Raw genomic sequence first — 19,196 nt, 5'->3', positions numbered from 1 at the left:
TAATTGTGGCTCACGGGCCTAGTCGCTCCCCGGCATGTGGGATCTTCCCAGACCAGGGCTCGAACCCGTGTCCCCTGCATTGGCAGGCAGATTCTCAACCACTGCGCCACCAGGGAAGCCCAGTGTTTTTCAAACCAGAGTCCGCCGGCCCTCTGCATCAGCACCATCAGAGATGCTAGTTTAAAAAACGCAGGAACCAGGAATCTGCATTTTCCAGCTCGGGGCCAACGCGGCTGAAGAACGAGACCCAGTGAGCTGGCTTTCAGCCTGCGGCCAGTTTCCACACGAGCCGGTCGCTTCCGGTTGGCGCCCTAACATCATCAGGCAGCGCCGGAAGTACCCTCGCGCTGCCTAGGAGACAGGACGCGGGCCCGGCTGCTGACAGGGCCGGGCCGGCCGCGCCCACCCGGTCGCCATGGAGCTGCCTCCAGGGCCGCGCGATGATCCCTGCGCCTGGGACGATGACTCGGAGCCGGAGCCGGAGCCTGATCCCGACGCACAGGCTGAGGCTTACGTGGCCCGCGTGCTCAGTCCTCCGAAACTCGGGCTGGCGCCCTCGCACGCCCCTCCGCTGCCCGCGCCCGCTGTGTCCCTTGGCGCTCTGGAACCGCGGGCCGCGTCCAAGGGCCCGGCGGTGGCGGTTCCGGGCCTGCTGAGCCTTCCTCCGGAGCTGCTGCTCGAGATATGCGCCTACCTGGACGCGCGCCTCGTGCTCCACGTCCTGCCGCGCGTGTGCCACGCGCTGCGCGACCTCGTGCGTGACCATGTCACCTGGAGGCTACGCGCGCAGCGCCGCGTACGCGCGCCCTACCCAGTGGTGGAAGGTGCGCGCGCCCGGGGGCCAGGGTGGCCCGCCCAGGTCAAGCTTGGGGCGGGGGGAGGGTCCAGGGTGCTGTAAGTACAGCCACTGGAGCAGACTACCTGGCTGTCCTGGCTCAGCGGTGGCTGAGGTACTTACTGGTGGTACCAAAGCCCCTGACCTCTGGGTGGACTATGAGGCAGATACTTGGGGTCCTGAGGCTGTGGAAATCTACTTGGGTAGCTGGGGTCCCTGAACTCGGAATCCAACGATCCTCAGGCTTGGAGTTGACACAGGGACTTGAAGTCTTAGGCTGTCAGAATCTCCTTGGGGCTCAGAGGAAGCCCAAGAAACCCCAGGTTCTGGGTCTAGGTGCTAAGGCAGTAACTAGTGATGCCAAATCCCCTTACCTCTAGAGTCTTCGCCTAGGTGAGGGTGAGGCAGGACTCAGGTCCAGAGCCTGCAACCCTTGAACTTAAGCTAGGGTTTAGAGGTTGGGATCCCTGATATTAGCAATCACAGACCCTCGAGTCCAGGTTCTAACCTGGGATCTTAGGCAGAGGCTGGTGGTAATTTCTCCTGCCCCCAAGGTCTTTGGTCCCTAGAGGATAAGGCAGCTTGGTGATCTTGAATTGATGGGACTTTACTGAACAGCTTGATAAAACATAGATGTTTGGTTGGGTCAAGGGCTTGGGTTCTGCATCTTGACAAAGCTCCCAGGTTTGGGATGCTGGTTTGGGAAACACTTCCATGGGTCTGTTTCAGATGGCCGAGGCAGGAAGTGTTAGTTATGAAGTCCTAGCTCTTGTGCCCAGCCTGAGGGTTGGGAGGGCTGAGGTTGGACCTTAGCCAGGGGTGAGGCAGGGCCTTAACGTCCTGAGGCTGCTATCCCCCAGACTTGGGTTGGGGGATGAGGCCCGGGAAGGTGATCCTGAGGCTCCAGTTACCCAATTTCTGGAAACTGGGTAAGGAGCAATCCTAGACCTGCTTGGCAGGTGCGTGGGCTGGTGGTCCCAAAGCTAGAGCCTCGGCCTCCTTGGGTGGGGTAAGGGATCCAGGTGGGTTCTCTCCAAGTCTGGTTCAGGTTGTGCTCCCCGGAAGCCAGCACGGTGAGCTTGGACGGCTGGTGTGGGTGGTGGCAGGGTTCCTGCCCACTGGGGACCCTGCTCTTGCGCCCCACAGAGGAGGACTTTGACTGGCCAACAGCCTGCATTGAGCTGGAGCAGCACCTGTCGCGCTGGGCAGAGGATGGGCGCAGGGCTGAGTACTTCTGCCTGGCTGATGGGCACTTTGCTTCCATTGACTCAGTGCTGCTGCTCCAGGTGAGACGGGAGTCGGTGGAGGGCCAGGCAGTGGTGGGCCAGGGTGACCCCAACAACATCACCTCACTCCTCTCCCAGGGTGGGACACTCTGCCTGTCAGGCTCCCGAGATCGCAATGTCAACCTGTGGGACCTGCAACAGCTGGGGGTGGAGCCCAGCCGGGTTCTGGTCAAGGCCCTGGGCACCCAGAAGAACAGCACTCACAAGGTGAGGGAGTAGGAGGCCAGGCAGAGGTAGGAGGCGTGCGGCCTGGGTAGGGTACCGTGGCTAAGGGCACGGGTTTTGGCACCAGACCTCACAGGTTTAAATCTTGCTCTGCTATTGTTAGTGTGACTTTGAGTGAGATGTATGACTTCTCTGGGCCTTAGTTTCTGCTTCTGTCCAGAGGTCAATTAGGATGAGGACGAATGAAATGAATATGCATTAAGAGCGTTGCTCAGGCTCATATACAGTAGGTGCTTAGGAGATGTCAGGTATACCTTGAGTGGCCCCAGGTAGGGCAGTTATGAGGCCACCCTTGGGGATCAGACAGCTCTGAGCATGACTGTCATCTCATGAGAGGTGGTCATGGAGGGGCACCTCCACCAGCCATTGAGGTGGTCTAGGCTGGTGGCCAAGAGCTTGGTCTCGGAGCCAGGCTGTTGGGTTCAAATCCCCACTCTGCTATTTCCTGGCTGTGTGACCTTGGGTGAGGGACTCAACCTCTCTGTGCACCAGTTTCATTATCTGTAGAACGGGACACATCATAGTACTCTCCTCAGAGGGTTTGGTGAGGAATGAGTCAGTGGGGAGCTGCGTTCTGTGAATTTTAGCTCCTGACACAGGGACTTTTTTTTATGCCCATTTTCCCAATGAAGAAACTGAGGGACGGTACTTCATTCACCCAGGTCATGGAGTGGAGGCCCCATTCTTTTTTCTTTTTCCCCATACCAAGCAGCTTGCGGGATCTTAGTTCCCCGACCAGGGATTGAACCCGGGCCACAACAGCGAAAACCCAGAATCCTAAACACTAGGCCACCAGGGAACTCCCTGGAGGTCCCATTTTTGTGTGTGCCGCGCAGCTTGCGGGAACTTAGTTCCCTGACCAGGGATCGAACCTGGGCCTTTGGCAGTGAGAGCTCGGAGTCCTAACCACTGGACTGCCAGGAAATTCCCATGGAGGCCCCATTCTTAATCACACTGTCATGTGGCCTCAAACCACCGCTGCTGCTGAGGCTCTGCAGAACTCGATTTAGGAATATTATTAGGTTGGGGTGCACATGTCCTGGGCTCTGAGGGCAGACCCACAGACCTAGGCTCTAATCTCTACTCAGTGCTGACTCGCTCTGGGTTCTGTGAAATGGGGAAGATCACACGGGTCTGGTCCCACAGGGCTGGGTGTGGTCACTGGCGGCGCTGGACCACCGAGTGTGCTCTGGTTCCTGGGACAGCACGGTGAAGCTCTGGGACATGGCAGCTGATGGGCAGCAGTTTGGCGAGATAAAGTGTGAGGGGTTCTGGGCAGGGGGGCCTGGGTGGGCAGGGGTCTGTCTGGCCACAGCCCCAGCCCTGTGGTCTGTGTGTCCCCAGGGCCAAGGCAGCTGTGCTGTGCCTGTCCTACCGGCCTGATATCCTGGTGACTGGCACCTATGACAAGAAGGTGACCGTCTACGACCCCAGAGGTGGGCTGGGGACCCTGAAGCCTAGGTGGGAGAGCAGGGCTGCCTGGTGTCTCCAGGGTCATCCTGGGGAAGGAGACACTTGGGCCTCACAGTCTAACTGGGGTGACAGTCACGTAACGAGAGGCTGACCACTCAGAGTGGCCTGTGTTGTGCTGGGGGCCACAAAGGTGACAGGTGGGCGTGGGTATTGGGGGCAGAGGAAGCCCCGCCTCCACATGGGGTGGGGTCAAGTACTGGAGGGCTCCCAGAGGAGGGGCCTCTGAGCCTGAGTCCCATAGGAGGCAGGACAGTCCTTGAGAATTCTGGCTCCCCCACCTCCTAGCTGTGTGACCCCAGTCAGGTTTGAACCTCGGTTTCCCCATTTGTCAAATCCAGATAATAATAACTCCAGCCGCGTAGGGCTAATGGGAGGAGATGACAATAAGAACTTCGGTAGATTAAATGTTTACATTAAAATGCCTAGAATGAACTCGGCCCGGCACATAAGCCTTTTCCATTGTTTATTTATTTATTCATTCTTATTTATTTATTTTTTTATTCATTCTTATTTTAATTGAAGGACCCAGTGTAACTTTTCCAGGCAGAGCCAGAGCCGGGATGGGGTGGGGGCAAGTCTCAGGCCAACCTGCAGGAGGAGGGAAGCATTTTATGCTGGGACTTGCTGAGGTCCATTCTGTACTGAGAGCAGATGGGACTGGAGGAAGGAGAGGGGATGGAGATGGGTTGGGGGGGGTCTGGTGGTCCTGTGAGGCCCGGATCCAGCTGGGGTGGCAGAGGAACAACAGGGTCACCTGTGGGATGGGGGTTGGGGGAGCAGACAGAGTAGTATTTTGCCAGGAAGGATGGAGACCCAGGGTCCTGGGGTGGGCCAGGGGGCCTCCAAGGGGCTCTGATGTCCCCCCTCCTCCCTGGCCCGTCGCCCATGAAGTTGGCCCGGCCCTGCTGAAGAGCCGGCGGCTGCACTCAAGCGCGGTGCTGGCGCTGCTGGCGGACGACCGGCACATCATCTCAGGCAGCGAGGACCACACGCTGGTGGTGTTTGACCGCAGAGCCAACAGCGTCCTGCAGCGGCTGCAGGTGGGCGCTCCCCAGGGGGGCTGGAGGGACCAGGGCTGCGGCGGTGCCCAGACTGGCCTGAGCTGCTCCGTCCCATGTCCCTCCCACAGCTGGACTCCTACCTGCTCTGCATGTCCTACCAGGAGCCTCAGCTCTGGGCCGGCGATAACCAGGGCCTGCTGCATGTCTTCGCCAACCGGGATGGCTGCTTCCAGCTCGTCCGGGTCTGCCAAGGCCCTTGCCCCCGCCCGACCCGCCCTGGGCTGCCTCCCTACCTCTTAACCCCTGGGTGGCAGTGGGGGACTGGCCTTGGGAGAGCCACGCCTGAGTGTCACCTGTCCCTCCCTTCCGCAGTCCTTTGATGTGGGCCACAGGTCTCAGATCACAGGGATCAAGCACTCCCTGGGGGCCTTGTACACCACGTCCACCGACAAGACCATCCGGGTGAGGCCCTGCGACAGTCCCCCCTCTCTACCCGCCCTCACTTGCCAGGAGCACACCTCGTGACCTTTGCCCATTGCCCCTCACCAGGTGCACGTGCCCACAGACCCACCAAGGACCATCTGCACTCGAAGCCACCACAACGTGCTGAATGGGGTAAGGCCCTGTCCCATGCACCCTGCCTGGCTGCTCAGAGGACCCCTGACTCCTCATGTCCCCACCCTTGCAGATCTGCGCTGAGGGCAACCTGGTGGTGGCCGCCTCTGGGGGCCTCTCGCTGGAGGTCTGGAGGCTGCAGGCCTGAGCAGGCAGATGTGGACGTGGATCTGCCGGCTGGCAGGCTGGGCTGGAGCCTCCGTTCTCGGGGGGACCTTCCCCCACGCTGGTGCTGCTGCCTCTGCCCCGCCCCACAGGCGTAGGGCACAAGGGGTCCTGGCCACGGTCCGGTGGGGGAGGTCCCTGGGCTGGGCCCCATGCCAGGGGAGGTGAGGTTTGTGTTTCGGCCAACCCAGGGGGCTGCTCCCCACCCTCGGGCCCTTGTTTGTGTTATGATTTGGATGCCTGCTCTCCCTGGAGAGCAAAGGAGAAATAAACCTGATGTACTGGTGCTCCGGCCTGGACCGTGAGCTTGGTGTCACCTGAGGGCTCCGCCCGAGGCTGCTTGGGGCTGGGATGCCAGGGATGTGTGTGTGTCTGTGAGTTGGTGTATGAAAGCCTCAGCGACAGCCACTGCTGTGTGTGTGTGTGGGTGTGCACCTGTGCCCGCCCGAGTGCACTTCAGGGATCACGTGCGTCTGAGTGTCCCCGGGGAGGCCGGTCTGGCTGTGTGTGTTGTTATAGTATTCCTGTCTGTGTATGTCTGTGTGGAAGAGGGAGACATTTGAGAACGTGGCACCTGTATGATGGCACCTGTGTGTGTGTGTGCGCCATGTGGGCGTGTATGCGTGTGGCACGCGCTGGCATGTAGATTGCGACTCTAATCCCGGGTGTGTTTGTGCAGTGGGACAGGGGATCTGCTAATGCTACCCCATAGGCTGGAGGGCGGGCAGCAGGTAGGGGTGAGGGAGGGGCGTGCTCCTCTGTCCAGGGTCCAGGGTGTGTGTGGGCCCCTGTGGCCGTGACCCTGGAGTGGGCGGGGAGGGAGGCTGGGCCAGTTGCACACCACACGGGTCCCTGCAAGCCCAAAGTCCCCCTTTGCCCCCCATCGCAACCTGGCCATGCCATGCCCTGAGGAGCATTCACTTCATGTTTATTGAGGCCCCCTGGGTGGTCTGGGCTACAGGGTCATAGGATGGTGCAGGGCTTCTTCTCCTTGAAGGGGTTGGTGGCAGCTGGGATGCCCACAAGGAAGGGGTCACTCTTGGCCTGCTCCGTGAACTGCAGCAGGTCAGTGGCCGCCTTGGATACCTGCAGGCCAGCCCGGTTAGCCAGACCTGGGCTGGGCTGTCCACCTGCCCCCTTGCTCAGATGCACCCGCCTTGCCCTGGCCTCACCTTCACACGGTCGACGCCCACCTCCATCTGCAGCTGCTCCACGGCTCAGTGGGCCTGCCCGATGTCGCTGCCAGTGGTCACCTTGCCGGGCATCTGGGGGAGTCGTGAGCAGAGCCACAGGCAGCAGGCTGAACCCCAAACCCTGAGCTCCCACACATCCTCCTGTGTCCCCTGGGGACTGAGGGATGGGAGTGGCTGCTCCCCAACCCCTGTCAGGACCACATACCTCAGCTGAGGACTCCGGCTGGCTCCTGGCTGCTCAGTCCTCCTCCTGCAGCCCCGCTCTGGCTCCCGCCCCCACCACCCTGGCCTCTCCAACCCCTTCCCCTCCCTCCCCAACCCCTGCAGAGACTTTGAAGCCAGGACACTCATGGAGCGAAATGTCACCAGCGGCAGCAGCAGCTGCTGAGGCTGGGGCTGGGGGGGTCCCTGCTCCAAGAGGCCCAGTGGCTGCCCTGGTGTCCCGTGTCACCTTGGCTGGGGGAGTGTAGGGGCCCTGGGCTCTCACTGACCTGTTTGATCCCCTGCCGCTAACTGGCCCCTACGGTCCTTCTTTGGCAGGCTCCGGCCCTACTCCAATGGGTGGAGGTGCAAAGTGTAACCTGCTTCAGGTGCAGCCCCGTCTCTCCTCTCTCCAGCTACACTCATGGCCCAGGGTTCTCATCCACAGATGACTCAATCCACTCACTCATGCTGATGGCTTCCCCTGCCTCATTGCAGCCCCTCCCCTGACCTCAGACCCACCTGAGGAACCTCCTCCCTCCTCGGTCCATCACACCCATCTCTCGGTTGTCTCCTACCTAACTTGGCCAAAGCTGGACTCTGGATCATCTTCCCCCGAAACCTCCAGCCCCCAAATTCACCACCATCCATCCAACTTCTCTGGCTCAAATCTTTAACTCCTTCATTCCTTTCTTCCAGTATTCACACATTTCATCCTTCCTCAAGAGCCATCAGATCCACTTTCTTTTGTTTTAATTAATTTTTTTTAATTGGCTATAGTTGATTTACAATGTTGTGTTAGTTTCTGCTGTACAGCAAAGTGAGTCAGTTATACATACACATATATCCACTCTTTCTAAGATTCTATTCCCATATAGGTCATTACAGAGTACTGAATAGGGTTCCCTGTGCTATTCACAGATCAACTTCCAAGTTGTCAAACTGGTCACTTCTCTCCACCCTGTTGGTAGCATCCGGGTCCTGGCGCCCCCAGCTCAGTGTGCCTGGACCAGTGCAGTTGCCTGGTCTCCCCTGCCCTGCACAGCCCCGACCCCGTTCTCCTCAAGTCAGCCAGTGGGATCTGTTCAATAAATCACACTACAACACGGATGAACCTTGAGGACATTATGCTAAGTGAAATAAGCCAGTCACAAAATGACAGATAATGTATGATTCCACTTATGTGAGGTCCCTAGAGTAGTCAAATCCATAGCGACAGAAAGCAGAATGGGGGTTGCTGGGGGCTGAGGAGAGAGAGGGAATGGGGAGTTAGTGTTTGATGGGTAAGTTCTGGAGATGAATGGTGGTGATGGTTGAACAACAATGTGAATGTACTTAATGCTTCTGAACAGTGCACTTAAAAAATGGTTACAATGGTGAACTTTATGTGTATTTTACCACAATTTTAAAAATTGGAGAAAAATAGGGCTTCCCTGGTGGCGCAGTGGTTAAGAACCCGCCTGCCAATGCAGGGGACACGGGTTTGATCCCTGGTCCAGGAAGATCCCATGTGCTGTGGAGCGACTAAGCCCATGCGCCACAACTACCGAGCCTGTGCTCTAGAGCCCGCGAGCCACAGCTTCTGAAGCCCGCGTGCCTAGAGCCCATGCTCCACAACAAGAAAAACCACCGCAGTGAGAAGCCCACACACTGTAACGAAGAGTAGCCCCCACTCGCCGCAACTAGAGAAAGCCCGTGTGCAGCAACGAAGACCCAACGCAGCCAAAAAAAAAAAAATAAATTTATTTTAAAAAATTGGAGAAAAATAAATCAGAGTCCCTCAGTCCGTTTAAAAAACTCTCCTGTTGTTTCCCAGCCTCTTAGAGTAAAACCCACCCTCCTTACTATATAGCACACAGGGCCCTGCCTGGTCTGGCACCTTCTGCCCTCTCTGAATTAACTTCTTCTCAACCCCTTCCCCCTTCATTCTTCATGGATCACCCTGACCTCACTGTGTGTGTTTGTTTGTCCATTTTTGCCAAGGTCCCAATATGTGCCCTCACACTGTGCAAAGTAAAAGGAACAGCGTGAAACCAGACAAAATCCTGCCCTCACGGAGCTGCTGTTCTAGTCAGGGAACAATGAACAAGAGCAAACAAAATGTATTAAGTGCTGTGAAAGACAACAAAAGCAAGGTAAAGGTGAGAGCAGGTGGTCAGGGCAGGCCTCTTGGAGGAGGTGACATTTGGACTGAGGCCCAGAGGAGAAGGAGCTGGGGAAGTGGGTGTTCCAGGCAGAGCAGCAGGTGCGTCGCCCCTTGGTCAGGAAAGAGCTTGGTGGGTTCTAGAACAGCCAGGAGGTCAGTGTAGCTGGAGAAAAGTGAGTGAGGGCAAGTGGTGGGACACGAGGGCAGGCAAGTCAGTGCCTTCTCAGGCCACGGTGAAGAGCTGGGATTTTACTCGTAGGAGGAAACCACGGTAACACCGTTTTAACAGAGAATGACATACCTGATTTTTGTTTAAGGAACTCTCTGGCTACAGCTGGGGGATGGACTGAAGGGGAAGGTGCCCAGCATGGAAGCTGTGGGGATGAAGAAAAACACCTGGATACAAATATTGAATCATGTTGTACACCTGAAACTAATATAACGTTATATGTCAACTACATCTCAATTTAAAAAAAAAAAAAAAAAAAAAAAAAAAAAAAAAAAAGGAAGGGCTTCCCTGGTGGCGCAGTGGTTAAGAATCCGCCTGCCAATGCAGGGAACACAGGTTCGAGCCCTGGTCCGGAAGATCCCACATGTCCCAGAGCAACTAAGCCCGTGCACCACAACTACTGAGCCTGCGCTCTACAGCCCACGAGCCACAACTACTGAGCCCGCGAGCCACAACTACTAAGCCCACGTGCCACAATTACTGGAGCCCGCGCGCCGCAACGAAGACCTAATGCAGCCAAAAATAAATAAATAAAAAGAAAAGAAAACAAAGAAAAGCACCTATTTTGTAGGTAGAATTTGGCAGACATGTGGAGGGATGGATGTGGGATGTGAGAAAAGGGGAAACATCAGGCTCAACTCCCCAGTTTTCAGCCTACTAGATGAGTGGAAGGTAGGGCTGTTTGCAGAGATGTGGCAGACTGCAGGAAGATCAGGGTTAGGTGGCGAGGGAACTGAGGCCAGGAGTTTGAGATCCAAGTGGGGGCTGTCAAGGAGAATGTTCTGTTCCTCTAATTAAGTAGGCTCCTTTTTAGCCTCAGGGCCTTTGCACTGGCTGTTCTCTCTCCCAGTGGGAATGGCCTCCCTCAGATCTTCACATATGGGGCCTCTTCTGACCTTGGCTGAAATGTCACCTCCTTGGCATCCTTCCCCAACCACCTCTCCCTCCAAATAAAACCACCAACTCTTCCACCTACCCCCAACCCCACGGACTCTCACATCAGCCCGTTTAATTCTACATAGCACTTACCACTGTTGTTACCCTTCTAGCTCCGCAAACTGTGGGCTCCAGAAGGGCAGGGTCTGCATTTTGTTCACTGATAAATATGCAGCACCCAGCACAAAGCCCAATGTATAGTGTAGACTCCATAAACTGCAGAGTGAGTGATTAAAGGGGTCCCTCTGGACCAGACCCTATGCATGGTTTGGAGGACCTATGAGATACAGACACCACCCTCCAGGATCTCAGTCTTGCTGGAGGGAAAGAGATGTCAGCCCTGGATCTCAGAGGAGGTCTCTTACCCAGAAAAAGGTCAGGGAAGGCTTCCCAGAGGAGGTGACAGCTGCAGCTGCCAGGGGAAGGAAGACCAGAAGGTTATGCAGCATGTGGAGGCTCTGGAGACTTGCAAGACACGAACAGGGATCACTATCCCATTTGACGAGAGACGCTCAGAGGCAGAAACTATCTGATACTTCCAGGTGATTCGAATTCTGTCCAAGGGCTACGTCTAAGAAGCCATCCTCTCTCTCTGAGAGGACAGAAACGAATGGGCAAGCGCCACGCAACGTGGTGGGTCTCCAGCGGACTCCTCATTCATCTGAGACTGAGAACACGAGAAACAGGAGATACTGGCTCCTTGAGGCTTCCGTACTACGGAATACACAAGCAAAGAAGGCTGCACCCTGGAATCCGGGCGTGGGCGGGTCATGTGACATACACAACTTCCGGCCCTCCGCAGGTTGTGCGTGCTGGGGCTTAAAGGTGTTCGAGGCCGCCGGAGGCCTGGCCTGGGGCGGCTCTGATTTGACAGTGCGGCCGCAGGAGCATGGAGGGTCCCCTGGAGAGGGGGGCGCCCGCGGCGGCGCTGGCCGCCGTGTTGAAGCACAGCTCGGCACTGCCGTCCGAGAGCGCCCAGGTCCGGGGCTACGACTTCAACCGTGGCGTGAACTACCGCGCGCTGCTGGAGGCCTTCGGCACTACTGGTTTCCAGGCCACCAACTTCGGCCGCGCGGTACAGCAAGTCAACGCCATGGTGAGGCCTGGGTGGGACTTCCTGGGTTGAGGGGCGTGGCCTCTGGTAGCACTGTGGGGTACTTGGGGGCGGGACTTCCCTGGGAGGAGGTGTGTTTTTCGTCCGATAGTTGGAGAGAGACGGGGACCCCCTCCTGGGCGGGAGTTTTTGTGCTGGGGAGTGGGTTGGGACTGATTCTAGGTAGGGGGCGAGTTATAGGCAACATGTTGCAAGTATATTGGAATGGGCGGAGTCTGGAGCCAGACCGCGCAGTTGAGGGAGGGATTGAAGGAGGAGCCTAAGGCAGGGCGGGACCTGAGGTTGGATTTGCTTTTCCCAGTGGTGAGAGGGGTCGGGGCTGCAAAAGTGATTCCTGAAAAGGGGCAAAGCCTGAGTGTGTGACCTGAGACTTGGGCTGTGGAAAGGGCGGAGCCTGCACAGGGGTGTTCATTCCCTGGTTCCAGGTAGAAGTGGTCCCATATCCCTCAGTGGGCAGGGCCTGGGCGCGGAGTCTGTCTCTGAAACCCACCTGGGGTCCTTGGGCTGGAGTTTGGGACCAGAGGTTAACTCGACCCTGCCCTTATACACCTAGATAGAGAAGAAACTAGAGCCGCTGGCTCAGGATGAAGACCAACATGCAGACCTGACCCAGAGCTGCCGCCCACTCACCGGCTGCACCATTTTTCTGGGCTACACATCCAACCTCATCAGTTCGGGCATTCGTGAGACCATCCGTTACCTCGTGCAGCACAACATGGTGGGGCCCTGGTGGGGTTGTGGCCTTGGCCTCTCTGGGTCTTAATGGGCAATAAGATTACTGGTCATAGAAGTGAGATAGGGAACTATGGGTCAGTTTTGTTTTGCAGCAGAGCTCCCCACAAGGGTCACTGGATGAGAGTTGGGAGTTAGGAGTCCTGCCTGGTACGAAAGCAGGGCGTCCCTTCCATGACCAACCTCACTGCCTTGTGACTGCAGGTGGACGTCTTGGTGACCACGGCTGGGGGTGTGGAGGAGGATCTCATCAAGTGCCTGGCGCCCACATACCTGGGCGAGTTCAGCCTCAGGGGGAAGGAGCTACGTGAGAACGGGATCAACAGGTGGGAGGGGCTTCCCTGGTGGCGCAGTGGTTGAGAATCTGCCTGCCAATGCTGGGGACACGGGTTCGAGCCCTGGTCTGGGAGGATCCCATATGCCACGGAGCAACTAGGCCCGTGAGCCACAATTACTGAGCCTGCGCGTCTGGAGCCTGTGCTCCGCAACAAGAGAGGCCGCGATTATGAGAGGCCCGCGCACCACGACGAAGAGTGGCCCCCACTTGCTGCAACTAGAGAAAGCCCTCGCACAGAAACGAGGACCCAACACAGCCACAAATAAATGAATAAAACAATGCAACCTGGCTTAAAATAAAAAAAAAAAAAAAACACAGGTGGGGGGCCCTGAGTGGTGCTGGGTAGCGGAGCCAGGCTGAGGGTCCTGGACCCTGATGCCCACATGCCTCCTGTCCCCAGGATCGGAAACCTGCTGGTGCCCAATGACAATTACTGCAAGTTTGAGGACTGGCTGATGCCCATTTTGGACCAGATGGTGCTGGAGCAGAACACGGAGGTGAGGCTGGAGCAACCTGGGGGGGGGGGGGTGGCACGGTGGGTGTCAGGGGAGGTGCCGCTAGCTGAAGCTGATGTCTCCTCCTAGGGTGTGAAGTGGACGCCTTCCAAGATGATCGCCCGGCTTGGCAAGGAGATAAACAACCCAGAGTCAGTGTATTACTGGGCCCAGAAGGTGAGGGGCTGGGTGGGGGCAAAGTTGCCATGCTTTGGCATGTGTTGTTTCATCTTTACAGCCACCTGGGGAGTTGGTACTATTCTTATCATTCCCACTCCTAGGTGAGGAACCTCAGAAACAGAGAGGTTAGGCAATTTGCCTGAGGTCCCACAGCTGTTGAGTGTGGTCCTTGTATTCTGGCTCTACTCCTAGACTACTGGGAAGCAGTTGGGGGCAGTGCTTAGCAGCCCCCATGGGACCTGGTGTAGGGTCCCATGCTCCTCAGAGGCTGTGGGGTCCAGCAATCAGAAAAACAAGAGCTACCATTCTTTATGTGCCAGGCACAAGTGAAGTTAAGCTCCCTGCCCAGAATCAGGCAGAGAGGAGGGAATGCCCCCAGACTGCCCCTGCAGGGCTCTGAGCTCTAACCGCTCTCCTGTCTTGCTCTTTCCTAGAACCACATCCCTGTGTTGAGCCCGGCACTCACAGATGGCTCGCTGGGTGACATGATCTTCTTCCATTCCTATAAGAACCCAGGCCTGGTCCTGGACATCGTTGAAGGTAAGGTGCTGGGGCCCCAGAGGAGAGGGGGAGGAGGGCTGCCTGGGCCCGCGGCCTGACACAGCCCTCTTTCCCAGACCTGAGGCTCATCAACACACAGGCCATCTTCGCCAAGCGCACTGGGATGATCATCCTGGGCGGTGGCATGGTCAAGCACCACATTGCCAACGCCAACCTCATGGTGAGCAGGGATGGAGTGTGTGTGCTCCCTAGTAGGGGGTGGCACTCAGGCCTGTCATGCAGACAGGCCTGTGTACTAGGCCTATGCCATGTGCTGGGTAGACAGCTGTGGACTAGACAGGCCAAGATCCCTGCCCTCCTGGAACTGATGTTCTAGTAGGGGGAGATGGCAAACAGCTGACATGCATATCAGGTGGCAGTAATTGCTATGGAGAAAAATAAGGGAGTATGTCGAGATGGCAAGTGAAAGGGGTGCTGTTCATAAAAGGGAAAGCTTCCTGGGAAATGTGACCTGCGAGCAGAGGTTTTTCAGGGGGTGGTCCCATGAGCCATATGGTTGTCCTGGGGTGTGAGGGCGAGATAGAATTCCCGGCAGAGGGACCAGTCAGTGCAAAGGTTCTGAGGTGCCTGATGTAGGTCAGGGAACAGCTAGGAGGCTGGTGAAGGCGAGAGTGGGAGGAGGTGAGGCAGGAGGTGACAGGCAGAAAGTGCAGGGCCTTGAGGGCCACTCAGGTGCTCTCGAGGCGCTCTCTGGCTGCTCTAGGGGGAACAAATGAGGGGGCCAGGGTGGGGGCCATAGAGAGGGGAGAGGTAAGTTGGATTTGGAGGTCTTCTGTAGAGCTGGTGGCAGATGTGGGAGGGCTCTTGCTACCTAGGAGGTGAGTCTGGAGCAACACTGCCCACTGTCTGCCCAGCATCCCGTGACCCCTCACTCTGCCCAGATGTTGACCTGGGGCCCTTCCCTTGGAGTGAGGGGCCGCCAAGGGCTTCCTTCATCTGGAACACGTCCCTCAGCCTCTAGCTACAGTGCCCTGCCTTGGAGCCTGTGTGGCTGACAGCCCACTCTGCCCCTCCCCACAGCGGAATGGGGCTGACTATGCCGTCTACATCAACACAGCCCAGGAGTTTGATGGCTCTGACTCGGGCGCCCGGCCAGATGAAGCTGTCTCTTGGGGCAAGATCCGGGTGGACGCACAGCCTGTCAAGGTGAGGGCCGGCCAGCCAGCTGGGGCACAGGGTCTCCCGGGGTACAGCCTTGGGTCCCGTGGCTCACCTGAGTCCCCTCCACAGGTCTATGCTGATGCCTCCCTGGTCTTTCCGCTGCTCGTGGCTGAAACCTTTGCCCAGAAGGTAGATGCCTTCACGCCCGAGAAGAACGAGGACTGAACGCTGGACGGTGCAGCCCCAGGGAGGCCTCACCACCTCCTCTATTTATTAGTTTGCAGACCCAGCTCCTCCCAACTCCTTGGTCAGCAGCATGTCTAGAATAAATGGTCTCAGTGGTCCTTCTCAGGCTGTGTCTCTCTCTCTGTCCTTGGTCGTGGGTCCCCTGGCTTCAGCCTGTGCCATCCTCAGCCTTGTAGGTCTCTTCCCGCCAGCACTGGATGCTGCCCCCCACGGCGGTCAGCAAGCAGGGCTCCGTGGGGTGGTAGGCCAGCGACTGCACCACACCGGGACCTACAGGCAGGGCCAGCGCCAGGGCACCCTGTGGAGTGAGGGGGTTGGGAGTGTCACCAGTGTGTCTCCCTCCCCTCAGCTGCTTCTCCCCCGCTTTCAGCCACATGCGTCTAAGTGCTTCCGAGACACTGTAAACTTAACCAGCCACAAACTCAGCCCCTCAGTCACTCTGTCCTTCCAGGTGCTCAGGTCAAACATCTTGAATCTTTCTCTTACATCTCACATCCCTTTGTCGGTAAATCCTCTTGGTTCTACCTTTAGACCATGCCCAGAGATTGCTGTTTCTCTCCACCTTCACAGCCACTACCCTCCTCCACGGCCGGTCACATGTGGGTCCCAGCTTCCCTCCCCCTCTGCCGCCATCTGGGCTTCGCCCGCCCACTTGATAGCCTCAATGCCCGCTCCCTTCATCACCCTGCAGTCATAGCTCAACAAACACAGTTCCTCAAGCAGGCCACCATTCCTCTTTCCACCTGGAAAGTGTCCCTTCATGTGCCCTCCCCTTCAGGGTGACTTCCGGTCTACAGGAAACTCGAGAAGTAGGCAGAACATTGGCACCTTCTTAGTTCCCAGAGGGAGAGCTGGCCCCTGGACTCTCCAGGGCCCCCCGGTTCCCTCCATCCTCTTAGGAGGCTTACTTCTCTGGCCAAGCCCCAGCTCTGACCCCACTACGCCTGGCTGGTCAGTTCGCATCCTGAGCCCCCACCAGGCTGAGACACATGAGGACAGGGCTCACAGGGCTTGGGGGCTGGATACCACACGGATGGTCAGAGGTAGCTCAGATTTCCTGAACAACTACAGCCCTGTCTCCCCTGAGGTCAGACGCCACTATCCGCTCCTCCTACCCCAGGGTCAGTCCCAGTGGCCCTGCCTGACCTGGATTCTGCTGCCGCCAATGCCATCCAAAGTGCTTCTATCTCCTGACCAGTGCGTGTGTGCCACAACCCCGAGCCCTAGCACGTGCTGTGCCCTTTGCCAGGAACGTTCTCGCCTCATCCCCTCACTCACTCCTTCCAGCCCCCAGTTCTAACAGCACTCCGTTATAGAGGCCTGGGGGTGACTCAGGTAAGGACAGGGCAGGCCCCCCGGTGCAGAGGCTCACCTCCACCAGGTCCCAGAAGAACACCTTCCCGTCCTCGGAGCAGCTGACCACGTGCGTGTCGCGCTCGCTCAGGCAGCAGTCCAGCTTGTACTCCTGGTTCTTATGGCCCGTGTACCTGGATGTGAGTGGCATCAGTGGGGGTTTGGGGCCTTACTGGGAGTGGGGGAGGGGCCCCACAGCCCTGAGGACTCACTCGCCCAGCAGCTCCCCTGTGTCCTTGTCTAGAAGCCGCAACGTGGAGTCCAGGCTGGACACCAGGGTGCACTGCCCGTCTCGGCTGAAGCAGGTGCAGGTGATGGGGCCTGGGGGAAGGGGAGGGGTGGGCAAGCAGGTCAGGCTGGGGTCTCCCGTGCTGCCCCCACCTTCCCTGCCTGCCTCACAGCCCCAGCCACACTCACTGCCCACGTAGTCTGAGAAGAGGTGCCCCATCCTCAGGTCATAGCGCCTTACCCGGCCATCTACGGAGCTGCAAGAGAGGGTGGATCCAGCTGAAGCATCACAGGGGCCAGTAGGTCCAGGGGTCCAGCTTCGGTGCTCCTGTACCCTCTCACCCGGCCAGGGCCCTGAGAGCAAGGCTGGGTGCCTGCCCTTCCTGGACACCCTTCACTGTCATGTCATGTTCAGGACCGGCCACAGAAAACATGCACTGAAGTGAATTCATGAGTGGAATTCTGAGGCACTGGCTTTGAGACTCAGCCCCAGGGGCCAATCAGGTCCCACTGCATCTGTTTCTGATTTATACTGAGCTCCTTCTCTGGGCTACAACCCTGTGTGGGAGCTTGGGACACAGCTGCTACCAAGCCAGGAGCACTTGCTGCCAACGTGGAGCCTTGCTGACTGAGGGTAATCAGCTCCCCGAGGAGGTGACATTTGAATTGGTACTTGAGGATGAGAAGGAGCCAACCATGTGCAGTCCAAGGTGGGATGTGTGGGAACTGGGTAGGCCAACATGCCATGCAGCCCAAATGCCCCCAGTGGTGGTATCGGCACTCCCTCAGGTTGTGGCAACATTTGGGCAGCCCTGCATGGGAATTTTTTTTTTTTAATTGTTTGTCTCCTGCAGCTATAATATCAACTCTATGTAAGTGGGGGTTTTTCCTTGTTTTCCTATCTTTTCACTCCTGTATGCTCACTGACTGAAAATGTGACCTGCAGGTGGTGCTCAAACACACTCTGAATAAGTAGTAGAAGGGTAGCCCAGGCAGAGGAAGAGCAATTGCAAAAGTCGGTCCTGGGGTGCGAGCATGTGTGGCATATTTAACAGAAATGAGCCTGGGAATGAATAAAAACTGAGAGCACAACAGAGACCAGACCATGCAAGGCCTTGTGAGTGCAGTGAGGAGAGTAAATTTTAATCTAAGTACAGAGACAGCTATGATCCCCAATGGCACCTGGGGAGGGGCAAGGTCCTGGCCCCACTCACCCTGCGAGGACCTCATGGTCTGACACCTTCACGCTGGATATGCCGTCCTTGGCTTCGTCCAGCTTCTGTATAGGATCAGGTCTCCGCGAGCGGCAGTCCCAGCAGCGGATGGTGGAATCAATAGAGCCTGTGAGGTCAGCATGAAGGTGGATCAGGTTTGGGGGGGGGCCGGGGCAGCCCCCTGCGCCCACCTGCCTAGGCCCCGGACTCACCAGACAGGATAACTGTGGCCTCTTCATTAAACTGCACCGTGTTCACCTTCTGCAAAACAGGAACAGCAGCTTAGAGAAGGCTGGACTTTGGAGGATGGGGATAAAAGCAGGGTTCCCAGTGCAAGTTAAAGCAAGGGAAAAGGCTAGGGGTAGGGGAGATGACAGTTTTTGGAGGAACTGCAAGGACAGGGCTTGGTGAAGGCGGGGCCGTGGGGAAGGATCCTTGCGCTGTAATTGCGTGGGGAGGGGGAGAGTCCCTGTCACCACCTACACGCAATTCAGGTCCGTTCTAACGCGGCCTTTTCTTGCTTGCACTCACCCCCGCGTGGCCCCGGAATTTGCGCACGACCTGCCCCGATGCCACATCCCACAGCACCACTGCCTTGTCCCCGCCGCCGGAGCAGAGACTGCTGTTGTCAAAGGAGCTAGAGGGCAGAGCAGGGAAGATCAGCGTCTACCTCTGATCCCGGCCTCAGCGCCTCGATCCCAGCCTGGCCCCCGGCTCACCCTGCCGCGTCCAGCACCTCGTAGCCGTGGCCGCTGTACGTCCGCAGTAGCGTCCCTCGCAGCGGGCTCCACAGCTTCAGGGTCTTGTCGCTGCCGCAAGTCAGACAGTAATTGCCATCCACTGGGGAACATCACGAGGGGGTTACTGGGCCGCCGACTTCAGCAGGCGGAGGTAGGACCCGGAATGAAGATAAGGGCGCTCACCATTAAATCGCACGGCTCGCACCGCCCTCTGCCCGCAGTCCAACGTCTTCAACCGTTTCTGAGGCAGCTCCGGGCCCCGCGGTTTTGGCTCCGGGAAAGCCATTGCTCCGCCCTCCCTTCCTCGCCACCGTAGAGCAGCTTGCACCGAGGTTTTCTGCCCTGGGAACCCACGCTTTGGTGTAACCTTATTATTGTCCTCCATAGTCTACTTCCTATTTCTCACTTCCGGGTTCAACGTTTAGGCTTTTTGGAGAAAGCGTTGGAAACACTGAAGCTTGTTTCCAGCTTCTCGGTTTCTTTCCCCACGTCCTATTTTCTTGGAATATTTTTGGCTTCTTCGAATTCTCTGTCCCCTGGACGGGGTTAGTTCCAGCTCCCGCCGGCAGGAACGGAAGCGCGAGGGCTGAG

At 57.5% G+C, this 19,196-nt stretch overlaps 4 protein-coding genes across 7 annotated transcripts; 2 read left to right on the top strand and 2 right to left on the bottom strand.

The window, feature by feature from the left end:
• The first annotated feature begins 122 nt into the window (after positions 1-122).
• FBXW9 (F-box and WD repeat domain containing 9) lies at positions 123-6,202 on the top strand. Of its 2 annotated transcripts, XM_036847578.1 has the most exons (10): positions 125-824; positions 1,982-2,121; positions 2,200-2,328; positions 3,493-3,605; positions 3,691-3,782; positions 4,711-4,859; positions 4,949-5,062; positions 5,193-5,282; positions 5,370-5,435; positions 5,509-5,887. In XM_036847578.1, the coding sequence occupies exons 1-10, from the start codon at positions 416-418 to the stop codon at positions 5,581-5,583; spliced, it is 1,377 nt and encodes a 458-aa protein (XP_036703473.1). In that variant the 5' UTR covers positions 125-415; the 3' UTR covers positions 5,584-5,887. The 2 variants fall into 2 exon arrangements, with proteins under 2 accessions (XP_036703474.1, XP_036703473.1); XM_036847579.1 differs by lacking the exon at positions 4,949-5,062 and having other exon boundaries at positions 123-824; positions 5,509-6,202.
• A 151-nt stretch (positions 6,203-6,353) lies between these two features.
• Positions 6,354-7,147, bottom strand: GNG14 (G protein subunit gamma 14). Its single transcript, XM_036847584.1, is given in 2 exon segments — positions 6,354-6,676; positions 6,679-7,147. Coding segments are annotated over 2 exon segments (579 nt in total). The 5' UTR covers positions 7,145-7,147; the 3' UTR covers positions 6,354-6,563.
• A 3,929-nt stretch (positions 7,148-11,076) lies between these two features.
• On the top strand, positions 11,077-15,175 carry DHPS (deoxyhypusine synthase). 2 transcript variants are annotated; one of them, XM_036847580.1, is made up of 9 exons: positions 11,077-11,401; positions 11,973-12,137; positions 12,356-12,477; positions 12,889-12,985; positions 13,073-13,159; positions 13,597-13,702; positions 13,780-13,883; positions 14,744-14,869; positions 14,954-15,175. In XM_036847580.1, the coding sequence occupies exons 1-9, from the start codon at positions 11,195-11,197 to the stop codon at positions 15,047-15,049; spliced, it is 1,110 nt and encodes a 369-aa protein (XP_036703475.1). In that variant the 5' UTR covers positions 11,077-11,194; the 3' UTR covers positions 15,050-15,175. The 2 variants fall into 2 exon arrangements, with proteins under 2 accessions (XP_036703475.1, XP_036703476.1); XM_036847581.1 differs by lacking the exon at positions 11,973-12,137 and having other exon boundaries at positions 11,083-11,401; positions 14,954-15,171.
• WDR83 (WD repeat domain 83) lies at positions 15,061-19,141 on the bottom strand. 2 transcript variants are annotated; one of them, XM_036847582.1, is made up of 9 exons: positions 18,789-19,136; positions 18,585-18,705; positions 18,397-18,502; positions 18,078-18,126; positions 17,866-17,992; positions 16,841-16,908; positions 16,636-16,744; positions 16,443-16,557; positions 15,061-15,368 (listed from the first exon to the last, which is right to left on the bottom strand). In XM_036847582.1, the coding sequence occupies exons 1-9, from the start codon at positions 18,988-18,990 to the stop codon at positions 15,219-15,221; spliced, it is 1,047 nt and encodes a 348-aa protein (XP_036703477.1). In that variant the 5' UTR covers positions 18,991-19,136; the 3' UTR covers positions 15,061-15,218. The 2 variants fall into 2 exon arrangements, with proteins under 2 accessions (XP_036703477.1, XP_036703478.1); XM_036847583.1 differs by lacking the exon at positions 18,397-18,502 and having other exon boundaries at positions 18,602-18,705; positions 18,789-19,141.
• Between the last annotated feature and the right edge of the window lie 55 nt (positions 19,142-19,196).

The sequence above is a fragment of the Balaenoptera musculus genome, chromosome 3, assembly GCF_009873245.2.
Source record: "Balaenoptera musculus isolate JJ_BM4_2016_0621 chromosome 3, mBalMus1.pri.v3, whole genome shotgun sequence".
Taxonomy (NCBI): Eukaryota; Metazoa; Chordata; class Mammalia; order Artiodactyla; family Balaenopteridae; genus Balaenoptera; species Balaenoptera musculus.
Note: the sequence above shows the minus strand (reverse complement) of the source record. Positions and strands in the feature narration are given on the sequence as shown.